This window comes from Melospiza melodia, chromosome 6, assembly GCF_035770615.1.
Source record: "Melospiza melodia melodia isolate bMelMel2 chromosome 6, bMelMel2.pri, whole genome shotgun sequence".
NCBI classification, from domain to species: Eukaryota; Metazoa; Chordata; class Aves; order Passeriformes; family Passerellidae; genus Melospiza; species Melospiza melodia.
This window is the reverse complement of record NC_086199.1, coordinates 60,225,540-60,239,121: the sequence shown is the minus strand read 5'-3', so window position 1 is coordinate 60,239,121 and position 13,582 is coordinate 60,225,540. Positions and strand designations below refer to the sequence as shown.

At 36.8% G+C, this 13,582-nt stretch overlaps 1 protein-coding gene across 1 annotated transcript in view; it reads right to left on the bottom strand.

Annotated features, from left to right (window-relative positions):
• Positions 1-395: 395 nt before the first annotated feature.
• OTOG (otogelin) overlaps positions 396-13,582 on the bottom strand; it is a 94,169-nt gene continuing 80,982 nt past the window's right edge. Inside the window, exons 46-56 of the mRNA XM_063158571.1 lie at positions 13,235-13,345; positions 11,926-12,027; positions 11,333-11,431; positions 10,947-10,987; positions 10,348-10,423; positions 9,691-9,869; positions 8,786-8,890; positions 8,255-8,374; positions 7,374-7,419; positions 2,756-2,835; positions 396-1,483 (exon numbers count right to left, since the gene is read on the bottom strand). Coding sequence (XP_063014641.1) covers positions 1,283-1,483; positions 2,756-2,835; positions 7,374-7,419; positions 8,255-8,374; positions 8,786-8,890; positions 9,691-9,869; positions 10,348-10,423; positions 10,947-10,987; positions 11,333-11,431; positions 11,926-12,027; positions 13,235-13,345 — 1,160 coding nt within the window. The 3' untranslated portion in view covers positions 396-1,282. The remainder of the gene's footprint in view (positions 1,484-2,755; positions 2,836-7,373; positions 7,420-8,254; positions 8,375-8,785; positions 8,891-9,690; positions 9,870-10,347; positions 10,424-10,946; positions 10,988-11,332; positions 11,432-11,925; positions 12,028-13,234; positions 13,346-13,582) is intronic.

The following is a 13,582-nucleotide window of genomic DNA, read 5'->3' as shown; positions in this document are numbered from 1 at the left end:
TGATTTTAACAATGCATTTTTCTTTGGATTTACTGCAGACAAGCAGCTTCCAAAGAGAGGTGCTGAGATCTATTTACTCAAAGATCTCAAGTGTATCACTGCATGCTATCTACAATTTCAATCTACAAAACAACAGCTACTGAATTTTTGCTTAATCTCAATGGCATTTGTTAAAGAAGAAGAGAATAGTAACATGAGCTTAGAGAAGAAAAAAATCAGTTCATTACAAAAAATTTAGTTTTTCAAGTTCATAAAAAATTGCTTTTGAAATTTCAAACCTTACAATTGTCCATTTTGAATTTCAAGCACTTACCATAAGAAGTTGCATCTACTATACAGGTGACAAAGATTTTCAATTTTGTTTTTCTTTGAGGCAGTTACATATAATCCTCATTTTCTTTTTCCTAATGAACTTTCACATCTTTAAAATTAGTGTTAAACAATGTTCATTCTAAAGAGACAATTTAAGTATGGTTTCATTTCATAAGATGAAAGTTTTCATTTAAGTTATACCTATAAAAAGGAATATAAAAAGGTTTTCACTTTTTAAATCTGTGTATTTCCAGTTTATGTCATATTGTTTAGCAGAAAGATAAAGTGACTAATGGCTAATCTAGATAGCCTAAAGACAGCAGATCTGTTCCATGAACACATGCTTGCCATAATGCTTTTCACTACAATATAAAACACATTAGAAAAACTGAAATGATTCACAGGGAGTGTTACATACAGTTATCAGTATGAATAACGTTTCCCTGACTAAAAAAAAAATAAATCCTACATTGAATTTCTTATACATGCTCTACTTAGCAACAGGAATATGATTTAAACTGAAAATTCTTCTCATGTTGTCCAAAGAATTTTTCTTAAAAGACACTAAACACACTTGCATAATTAAAATGCTTTCAAAGCAGTGACCTGCTGCCAGGTAAGTCAGGCAATGATGTAAAACTGGAATGGGGGCTTGACAAAGGGTGGATCAGCCTTGCAGAACAAAACATATGGTGCTCTTGCTCTTTAGATGTCACTAATGTAAATCACCTTTTATGTTGGCACATATCACAAGAACCCTTAAAACAATCCCTGTGAATGAAAATGAAGACAAATCATAATACAAATGATGCAAAGGCACTTTTCAGAAATTTAGGAGAGTCCAAATGTATTTGTGGTCTTTAGCAGTAAACTGGTGACATTAAGGGGATTGGCTATTGTGTTATTAATAGATAAACTACCATAAAATTACGCTGTGAGCAGCAGGGCTTGCTGCTTTCTTTCTCTACTTTTAAGACCACTGGCAAGAGCAGTCAGTGGGCTCTTGGATGGAGTAGCTGACCCAGGTGGAGTTGCTGGTGCAGTACAGCTGCACAGTCCTCCTCTGCAGCCCCAGCTCCCTGCAGCACTTGCAGAACCGGGCGTAGGTGTTGATGTTGTAGTTGTAAATGCTGGCAGAGGGGCACTTCCCATCACACGAAACGATGTTCACCTGGCAACACACAGGCAGTGATTAACAAATGGGAGCAGGCAGGAGAGTTGGGGGTTCTCAAGGAACTCTGAGGACAACAGGCACGCAAATCCAATAGCAAAGCAGTGAGAAACGTGGATGTATTTCTTCTACCCTCTTATGAAATCCCATTACATCTGGAATTACCTCTGATGTGCACTGCCCAGACAGGTTTCAATGTCAGTATTACTGATGTTAATGATGAGTTTTCTGTCAATTTCAGTAACAGATTTGCACTATTTTAACAAACAAGCAATTTCAGGTTTGAATTTTAAAGTATTCATAACAACCTTGGCTTGAACACAGCACCAAATGTTCTTTCCACAGCTCCCTGCAGTATTCATTTCAGAGATACACTGATGCAATGTTGCTATACTGGGTATCAGCAAGGAGGAATAAAAGAACCAATCCTTTGGAAAGCCGAGGGGAATTACTACTAACGACACCAAATGTGTAATGTAGACTGTAAGACAAATAGGCTTAAGAATCTGATATTTTTTTTTCAAATTTAATAGTCAGGATTTGTGTTTCTGTTCAATGAAACACTGAGAGTAAATTTCCTGGCTGCTCAACAGCTTACTCTACTAAATGTACTCTTGGAGTCATTTTAGAGGCTACAGCTGTTTCCCTACTCTCTTTTATTACAGCTTTTCCAGGCGCTCTTGCACATCGCACATGAGACGTTTGTCTGCGCCCTTGCTGCTGCTCTCAGTCAGTCTCACTGCTCAGCAGGACATGGTCGGTGTCCTCCAACACTAAATCCTTTGATAGACACACAGATAGTGCCTCATTCTTCCTTCACATTTCACAGTGTGCTCACGCTGCTGCCTAAAAAAAGCTTTCAGGAGCCAGGATTCCTTTCTTCATGAAGTTGGCATTCAAACACCGTCCCTGGGCAGATGAAAAATTACACACATCTGCAGTTGTTTTAGCTGTAGAGTATCAGGGCAAGGTTCAGTTTTAATAGTTAATTTGCATAGAGTAACTGCAGTATGGGGTGAAATAAGACTAAATTGGCATGCACCTAAATGCACACACAATAAAAGAAGCAGCCTCCTTTTTTAGTTATTGAGAAGATTATTGCTGAGAATGTAGGGAAGCATTAAAACAGCTCTGTGAAACACAGAAACCTCTGCCTCTGCAACAGAGATGGAGACAGTGGTCTTGTGGAACCTGAGTTCCCTTTCTTCCTTTTTTTAACTGCTCAAAATTTTTCTCTTCTATAGAAAGAAGTCACAATGGCTTTCTACTTACTGGTGTGTTACTCCTGCAGTCGTTCTTGCGGATGGTCATCCTGACAGTCACCTTCTTACAGAATTTACCATCTTCCTTACCTGAAAAATGGGCATAGATTTAAAAATATCAGCTCAAATTTCTAACATCTCAGAGACAAGAACACTCCTGACCATTTAATGGATTCAAGAGACACAAAGAAGAAAATACCCAGTACATCACTGCGTACACAGCTTTGGTGAAGTAACATTAGCTGCACATTGAATCACTTTTAAGATTATTTCACTCATTAAAGTACCTCTTTTTATTTTTTTATAACAACTATAAAAGTTTTATTCTTCGCTCAGAAGCCTTTTATGAGTAAGTCTACTGTTTTCAAAAACTTTTATAAAATTGATTAAACTCTCTGTGAGAAGACTTGGTAATTATTCTAACACATTAATGATAACAAATGGTATCATTATTAAAATATACATTTCTTAATAAATTAAAGTGTATTTTCTGTGAAATAAATACAGCAAACTTTAATAGCAGCATTTGCATTCCAGTGGTGTAAATAAAATTTAAAATAAACACAAAACAGAACCTGAAGAAGAACAGGGCTTCAGGGAGGTTTACATTTCTGCATGTTTTCATTAAATCAAAGAACACCAGTGAAAAAATGAAACTTTTATTTTCATTTTCATTAACATTTCCACAGGTTTTTTTTACAAGGCACATGGATCAAATAAAAGAGATCACAAGAAATCATGAAATTAAATGAGGAGTTCAATTTAATTTAACAAGGGAATGCCAAACATTGGAAGCAAAACAAAGATGTTTGGTGTAAAGCTCAGTTTCAAGAGAACAGGAAGAGCAGTATCTTCTGAGGATGATTCCCTCTGTGCTGATAAACCCCATCAGGCTGCAGATCTGTAAGAGAACCAACAGCCCATTCCTTTAGAAGAGTTTCCACTGTTTCACACCAGGTTTTACACACCATGATGCAGTCCCCAATGACTACCCCCTTACAGAACTGCATTTTCTTTGAGCCAAGAAATCCAAAGATGTTGACAAAAGGGAAATACTGCTAGCTCCAGAAAAGCAAGGGCAATAAAGGATTCACTGCTTTGAACAGTACCCAATATCGAACTGTGACACAATTTAATTACATCTTGATGCACAATGTCCAGTTCTGTGCTCTAATCCCTGTCAAACGAGTAATACTGCTTCTTAGAGAAACAGATTTTAAATGTTGTCTATTTGGGGGTTTTGATTGAGTTTTTTTTTGTTGTTGTTTGGGGGTTTTCTTGCTTTTTTTCAAAATTATATAAGCCTGATATTCTTCCTAGACATAGCAGAGTTTTCTACAACACGACAGAAAGGAGAACAATAAATCTTCTTGGAAACAAATAAAAACCTACAGACAAATGTCTGGCTACTGCTTGACTGTCACTGAATTATGTTTGCTTAGGGAAAAAGTAAATTGAGAAATGAAGGAAAAAATAAATTGATTTTAAAAAAACCCCAACTCACCGTTATTTCGTGTTTTTCACAGTTCTTTTCATGGTTCTTTCTTCTTTTACATTATACATGGTGTGTAGGGTGGAGAATTCAGGGCAGCTGTGACTATGACTTCATCCAGGCTATGGTACATTGTATCTCATACAAAATAAATATAAATTGTATTTCCATGCATGCATTCTAATATCATTGCCTTTTTAATGAGCTTTACAACAAATATACATTTACATGAAGAACCTTACAAAACATGGGAGCATTTTAAATGTGTCATAATAGAATGAGATTCTTTTGCACCATCTGTATGGTTGAAAATCCTTGCTTGGTTTTTGTGTTGACTCATAACACTGTGGTCATTTATTGTGACAGCAATATGAAAGAGAAATGCAGATTTTGATTCAGTAGTCCTGGAGTCAGAAGTGTAGTTAGATGTAGGATGTATCCCTCAGTGGTGTACAAAATTACAGTCAACATAATCTCTCTTCCAGAAATTTAGAGGATTGTTTTCACAAAATAAATGCCAAAACAAGCATGTTACAATTCAAAGAATTAACATGCTTTATGAAAAAGAACAAAGATAATCTCCAATTTTCATGGACTAAGCACAGGCTTGCTGTTTTCAGTACATTGTCCTAACTATGGATGGGAAAACAATTACTTGCTTCTACTGTACACGGCACTGGAAGCAAAACCATATGACACATCATCTGCAAAAATGTGGCTGACATAAGAAGCTTTAACAAGCAAAGCAATTAGTCTCTATGTTCTAGTGCACTGTAAACACGATGGAATTAGTTTACCCTTTTAAACACAGCAATTTTACACATGCAGCAAGCTAAAGACTATGCAAGTGCTCACTACCAACAGTACATTGTTGGCTGACAACAATGCACCGCCCACACAGTGCAAAGTGAGAAACAACCAAAAAAAACCAAAATGGAGCCACTCTGAGCAACCATGAGCAGCTGTGCTACACTGCAGCTTTGGCAATAATTGGGTGACGAGAGGTCTGGCGCTCCTATCAGGGAGTACATTGTTGGAAATCAACAATGATGCTGTTTGGGTTGGTCCTACTTATTTCAGGAAAAGGTACCTGTGTGACAGCCAGCATAGGCTGTAGGAGTGACTGGGCTAACAGGGAATGGGAGGAGCACTGACACTGAAGAACCTGGTGAGAATATTACACATTGAACAGAGCACGTGTTACAGAGGGTTTCTGGAAGTATGAAAACATTCGGGAGTTACTAGATTTTGGAAAACAGAATTCAGCTTTAAGATGTTTGTACATTTCAGGATCACAGAATGGCGGAGGCTGGAAGAGACCTCTGGATGTCACCTGGCCCTGCTTCTCTGCTGAGGCAGGGATGTACCAGCAGCTGAGTACCACATCCAGGCATTGCTTCATTGTTAACCTCATGTGTAAACCAGGAAGGATCTGGTCTACCTTGGTATAGCCAAGCCAATCTGGTATCCTGAGTCCTGTATGTCCTTTGGGGCTACAACAGAAATAGAGTAATTTCTTCTCTGGGTTTTGATGGAGATCCTGGCTCTTCATTTTCAAGATTAATTAAAACTGAAATTGAAAATCACAATTGTTTCTAATGGCGAATTACCTCAAAAGAAAAAAAACACTGATAATCCTTCTCATAAAACACCTCTTAGAATTACAACTGGCTGACAGCTCTCATGGCAGTTTGCTTGGAGTCAGAATGAGCTACATGATTCACAGAGGTTCTGTGTTGTGCACCAACAGGTGTGAAATCAAAACTCTAGGAATGTACTTGTAAATGCATCTCAGAAGTCACTGGGTTCCTCGAGGGTTTAATTTTACCTTGTGAGGCATGTCCCAGGCTAATTTACTTTTGTCTTTAACAATTAAGGAGAGTGGTTATAATCTTTCTCTAAGCATAGCAGCAAGATCTTCTGCCCTGTTGAAGAGTAGCTTAATGCATGTTTAACTGTCTCATTAATTTGTTCAGAAGCTGGTTTATTTGCCTGCTAGGGCACTGAAAGGCAATTTATGATCATCAAAAACTGATCTCAGAGTGCCTGAGAATGGAGAATTTGCCAAAGAAGTAGGCAGGACAAGTGCTTGAAACACAGGTCCACCACTGGGAAAAACTTGGTAATTATCATGCCTCTATAATGGGAGCAGAGAAAAAAAGCCCAGATAAATCTTGTACAGTTTCCATAAATTTTTTCCCACAAAATGTAATGCAAGGCAGTAGCACCAAAAGGTACCTCCCAGCTGGCAGCACATAACCCACTGCAGGAACCGTGCACACGGTACCATGTCAGGTAGTCACAGCTGTGCAAGCTCCATCCCACCCAGCAGGAAATACTGCACTTTCTCCAGTTCTCTTCCCTGTCTGGAATGGGTCACTATTCCAGCCATTTATGCAAATTAAGTCAGTGGGTTTGCATTTTTAAATACTATAATACTGCCCAGTATAAAAAAAGTCAATAGCATCAAACTTCAGCCTAAGGCCTTCATGAGATCAACCAAAATGTTTCAGCTATGTAACAATGTGTTAAGAAAGAAAATTGTTTCTATTTTCTTGATTTCTATTAAGACACAATATCTTTCAAACTTAAATTTCCATTCTGGTTTTTTCCCCTCAGAGAATCTTTTTTAGTTCTCACAAATAATCAAGAAGGGGAGAATTTTTAAATTGTAGAATATTATAAAAGATACTGCCTGAAGGTTTTTTAAACTGTCTATTAATTACTATATTCATTAGTTACAAAATTAACTTACAAACCACATAGATCAATCTCCATTTTCACAAAATATGAAGATATTAATGTAGATGAAGCACTGTTTTAAGGTGCCTTTTAAAATACAGTACTTTTTATTTTACCTAATGCAGTACCTAAAATTTTACACAAGAGCTACATAATTGTTGAGGTAGCAATTTCAGTGACCTGACCAGCTACAATCACTATCAGCGGAGTAAATGTTTCCATATTAAAGTGTTTCTTTTTGATTTAACTCCACATGCATTAGTTACATGAGTAAACCTGGGAAAAGCACAGGCTTTGAGATGTGAATCAAGCTTTTATATGGGAAATTATTCACTTTATTCATAAGGTAAGAGATCAGAGACTTGTGAGGCAACAGTTGTCAATAATCACTTACATGTTTTGCAGCATCCTTCTAAGAATGGCACAACATAGCCCCCAACCTGACCAAGAGAGAAAATAAAGAGGAAAAACTTGATTTTTTTTCAAGCATTCATTCCCATGTATCTGCACTATTAGAAATATCTCTCAGATAAAGGTCTGCATCATTGTTCAGGCAAATGCAACACTCTGGTGAATGGATGAAGGCTTGGCTACACAGCTGAGACAGCTCTGAGGAGCCAACCCACTGCTATTTGTGAGGAAGAACTGAAGCCACTCAGTTCCTGCCGGACTCCTCCCTGCTTGCGTAACATCATCCACCAAGCAGAATATCTTTCTATCCACATGTAAATGTAAAACTATAAAGAGCAGTAAGAGAATTCTCCTTGCCTCCATTCCCTGGCACTTAGAATAATCTTGTTTGCATATTCAAATAAAATTTTTGCTCTTGCTCTAAAACTAGTTCATAAAACTTTACGTGCCACTGTAGATGCTCCTGATTTTCAGACAATCTTGCCTTTTTTCAATGTTTTTGATCATTATGCTGAGTCACATTGCTATACATCAAAAATGTTAGAAAGAGGAGGTTCAGCCCACAAAAACATCCAAGTTCAGACAGTTGAATGAAGACTAGTTTGATATTACAAACCCCAATTAAAATAAATATTCTAAGAACCAGAAGAACTGTGTCCAGCTCTGTAAATCAGCAGCCCGGTGGCACAGTAGTCTGATGTGTGACCATCCCTTTCACCTTTAAACGTCTAGCAAAATATACAGGCACTACAAAAATTAATAATTTCTCCCTTCTTGAGAAAAAAAGCAGCTTTTGTCAGAGCAAAATCTTTTCATGCAAACATAAATCACAGCTAGAATGCAAACAGTGATTTGGACACTGACCTTGACACATTCAGTTTCATTAAAGGGTGGGCACCCAACTGGAGAGGACACCAGAACTGGTCCTATTGCTGTGTTGGTGCATTCATATCTGATGCAGCTTGAGATCCAAACAGCACCAGGCTGTCAAACATTTTAAAACAGAAAATTTACTCAGCAAAAACAGTATTTTAGGTGTTAATTTAAAAATTTCATTGAACGAGATCTTGCTTGAATCAACAGTAATACAGCAAAAAACAATTTAAATGCATATTCTGTTTAAGTACTGCATTTGAAAGTCCAATAAAAATACATAATGTTAAGCAGGTTCTAAAATAGTCAAGTTGATGGTAATTTTTTCATATATATCAGAATCCTTTAATTTTTGTTGACAGTTATATGGTTGAATTTCCAAGAAATTAATATTGTTTACATGCAAAACTATTCCTAGTATTTGGCCAAATAAAGCTCTTTTCTGCACATTTTTTATGTACAGTATTTTGTGATTTTTGCTGACTTCTAAATATTTTGAAGGAATAAAATATGCAAACTCACCTTAAAACTGGTAACTGTGCCATTGCTGAAAGTGTGGAGACAAGACAAGTTCTTGCAGCTACCACAGCAAGTTGTCAAATCTTTTGGAGGCTGATAGACTTGGTTCTGCCAAAATCAAATGGATTACTCCTTGTATAAAATCATCTTGCAGCTCAATGTTTTACTACTGTAACAGGCAGATTTTTTTCAGGTATCTGATTCTAGGCATATTTTTAAAATAACTTTCAAAACCACATGGCTTACACTGGCACTGCACACCCGTGAGGCTTTTATAAAATACATTTAATCTTAAGTGAAGTAAAAGGGGAGGAGTTCCAAATATGAGAGAATTAACTGGTCTTTCTACCATTTTCAAATGCAACAGCTTACTTCAAGAACCACTTAAATCTTAACTTTTTACACATTAGCCATTAAGTAGTTATAAAATCAGAGAAAAAAAATCTGTACAATATTCCCATGGTTATGTATAATATCTTGTAAAAAGACAATGTAACATTTACTTATTTTATAAAGCTGTTTTCACTGCATTTAGAATTCTTCTTCTATTCATAATTATTCTCTTTCTGATTCTTATTCAGCTAATGTCTGCCAGGAACTTGTACCAGTTTGCATAAAATGCAGCTGAAGCTCTGCAGGGATGCAAGGAGGCAGCACGCCATTAATCCAAGGATGTATTCACTATCTACTTGAATTTGTGTAAGATTTATGCAGCAGAGAACACAGTGGAGGGAGGGAGACTCTTCAAACTTCCATCAGAATTGTTGTAGCATATCATTAGAGGGAGATATCCTAATTACTCTTTCCAACTTGCTCTATGACTCTCATCTGCTCAACAAAACCCTGAATCACAAAGTAATTCAGGCCAATGGACACAATACACTGGTTTAAATTTCTGAATTCCTTACAGCTTTGCACTTGACAGCACAGTCTATGGAAGATGTGTTTATTTTGTAGTATTTAGTGGAGGGATCAACCACATTTGTACAATAGGAAATATGGCAAACGCCATCTGCACTGTGCTCCACAATCCTCTGCCCAGGAAGCAGCACTCCTCTCTCATCACTCAGGCAAACTTTGTCTCTCACTGCAAGAAAACACAAACAGCATTCTCAGGACATTCAGCTGGGCATCAAAACTCCACTGAAAACATTCCAAATGGTGAAACAGGAATGGAAAAAGCTACTCTACCTTTTTCAGACACTTTCAAACAAATCATTTATAGTAAACTAATGTTTCGCTGCAGTCACCAAATCTTTTCAAATATAGCCATGCATGAAAACTGCATATATAATATTTTATTTGCTGCACCCAAGTGACAGTGCAGGCTTCTCCAACTGTTTTATTTTGTAAGACTACTTCAGGATAAGAAATGTACCTGAGAAATGTCTATTTATCCCCACTAATTACAGAGGACATAGAGGAAAATTAACACTCTTTGTGAATTAAGTAAATTAATTCTGTCCTCTTTAGACATGTTCAAAGTGAATGCCTGATTTTTAATTCCTAATTTCCCTTAGCACTTGAAAGGCTATTTCTTTGAATTAAATTATTTTCTGACTTACCACATTTGTACTTCACACAGTTACAGACATTTTCTGTACTGTTCTGAAACAGTTCATCTATCTGAAGTTTCTGCCCCTGAGGGTATAAAAACAAACAAAAAATTTTAGATGAAACAACAGTAGGTGTTCTTATTTGTATCATCTTTTTCTATTAAACAACTTTCCTGCAGAATTTGGGTAGCAGTATCTCTTGAAGGTTCTGCTTAGTCAGCAGCCTGAGTGCATGATGTATGTTAACATATTCACCATAACAAATATTAACTGTGATGCTTGAAAGCATTCAGTTCAACATTTTAAGCCAAACATTTCATCCTGAATTTTAATATTCTGTGTGCATGAAAGCAGTCCTGATCAACTAATATACTGGGGCAGAATATGATAATAAAAAGCTCTGGAAATATCAGGGCTGTAGAGTACTGCAAGGTATTTAGACTTGGGTGGCTTATAAAAACTGTATATATATTACTCTAAAGAAATTTTCTAAAAAAGAAGTGATGCTGTGCCATTTCATATTTCATGGATAAAACTATTATTCAGACACTGATAAAGAGATTTATTAAGAAATTATTAAAAGAATAGTGACAAGATAAATTTCATACCAGTTTGCACTGTGGTTTGGGGATTGTTTCACACGCACATTCTGAAACAAAATACATCCGAAACAGTAGGTTAGCAATTTATATGCCATTTGCTTACAACAGAGCAATAGAGAGAATAAAAATTCCAGATATAAAAGTCAGCAAACCCAACACAGGAACTCTTACAAGACTTTCAAGATAGTAAATAACCCACTTTGGAAATAAATTCTACAGGATGCAAGAAAAGCAAAACAGGCAGATTAGGAAGTTCTGCAGCACAAAGTGACTTTTCTGTATCATTTGTTTGTGAGCAGCTCTCAGTGGTGTAGCTGGCTGAAACCAAGGGGCCAGAGCTGCTGTCACCTCTCATTGTGTAAGGCAGCTTTGGTGAAAATCAGTGATTTTACCACATGTCCGGAAGGGGCAGCACTTCTCCGGGCTCCACACCTCCACCAGGGACATGCCCAGCACGCACCTGAACTCAGGACAACGATGGATTTCACAGACTGAAATCAAAGGAAAGGAAGAACAATAAACACAATGTTGTCACTTGTAGATGAGTGGAAATATTAATCAAGATACAGTAAACTACTTACAATAAATACATTTGGATAACATCTTTGACTGTTAGATTTCAACTGATAACAGTATGGAGTACAAAATACTCTAGACAAGTATTTAAATAATTTTAAATATCCAGAATTTGAGGTCTGAAACTACTCACTTGTAGTGAATTCAAGGCCTGAAACTACTCACTTTTAGTTTCAGGCCTCAAATTCTGAAACTTAAAATTATTAAAATCTGGATATTTCATGATACAGATATCAGAAAATGCCTTACACACATGAAGTTTTAAAAGTAAAGATTATTAGTTCAGGACTACAGATGATAACTTGCTTATGCTTGTATCTCCAATCCACCACTTTGACACTGAACATCAACCCTACAAAATTTCCCATGTTCTCTGCTATTGAAGATATTAAAATCAGGTCAAACTTACTGCATTGGTATGTAGGGCAACACCTGCCAGTAGTGTTGCCATCCACAATGAGAACTTCTCCTTCCTGACATTTGGGAATTTGATCCGAGCAAGCCCCGCATGCTGGAGAAAACAATTATCTAAATTTAAAACATTGGAAGAAATTTTCCTACTGCCTAGAAAATTTGGTATAAGCTTGTCCCAGACTCATATAAAAGAGAGCAGAGGTGCTCTGCATTCACTGCTTATAGACCCTATACAAAAGGCTAATTTTCAGTGCAGCTTGCCCCTTTTTCCTTTGTTCCCTGCTATAGAGAATCAATAGGTTTTTTGTGAGCAAACATGATTTTCCCTCCTTCCCCTGTTATGAAAAATTTTTCTAGATCTTCTCTCCTGCTGTTGTTTTTTTCAGGAATCTTCAATCCTCAACAGAATGCATCTCCCGTGATCCCAGTGTTATCCTCCCACTTGAACACACGACAACCACAACAGGAACTTTTCAATATGTACACTGCAAAGACTCATTTTATAAAAAAGGAGTCAAAAAGGGACTCTGCAGACAGTGAGAGGAGCAAAATGCTGGCCACTGTTAATATACAATCAAACAATCTGATTGCTATAAATAACAGAATTTTAATTCACATTTCCAATTAACACTCAAATTTTTGCATGTAGAAGGTGCTTCCCTTCCCAGATCTTTTTGAAAATAAAATAAACTCAACAGCACCTCATTATCAGATTATTATCAAACAGAAAGCAATTGCATGGTAAGATTGGAGCTCATATACTAATGGCAAAAGTGCAATTTTATTATTGAATTAAGTCATGAAAGGCTAAACCCCAAAAGAACAAATAATAATAAATAAATAACAATAAATATGCATAATACTCTAATATGAGATATTTGTCATCAATTAAGATGGGCCATAGCTGAGACAGCAGGATACAGGGAATAAAAGCCTATATAACTTCAGTTTTCTTTCAGATAAAATATTTGTGTATCTCGTTCACACTGCATATGGATAATCTCAAAAGCCCTGAATTCTTTCATCCACCACAAGTCCTTTACTTGACCAAGGAATACTACCCAGTTACACAAAGCCATTCTGTGACTCTTAATGGTTGTTAGCACTTTTAGAAAATTAATTTAATTAATTTTAGGTTGTTGGCATATTTTAGAAAATGAATGTCAATTTTTTAATCACTTTCAAGCCTTCCTATGTTGGGACACCTAAAATACAAGGAGTCTTAATTGGCAAGATAATAATAGACATAACTGCATATGCAAAACCACACTCATAATCTCATGCAACCACTCAGGCTACTGTACCACATATATAGGAAATGCAGCAGGTATTCTCCACCCGAGCAGCAATCAGTGTTTGATCATGCTGACAGCTTGGCATCTGCTCCAATGGCTCACATTTTTCTGGATCACATTCTGAAAAAAGGGCAACAGATATATTCCCTCAGATGAAGCTCAGCATTCCTCCTGTGTTATACTATGTCCCAAGGAAAGGCAGTGTGGAGTACAGAGGTACTACCAGCTGCTTTAGAAAAGCTTTCACCTGGTATCCCAAGATCTTGCCTGATCATTTAACACAAGATTGCATCACATCTGCTCAAACTGAGGCACAGACCAACCCCGAGCTATAGACAAAAGTGAATTTTGTAAATG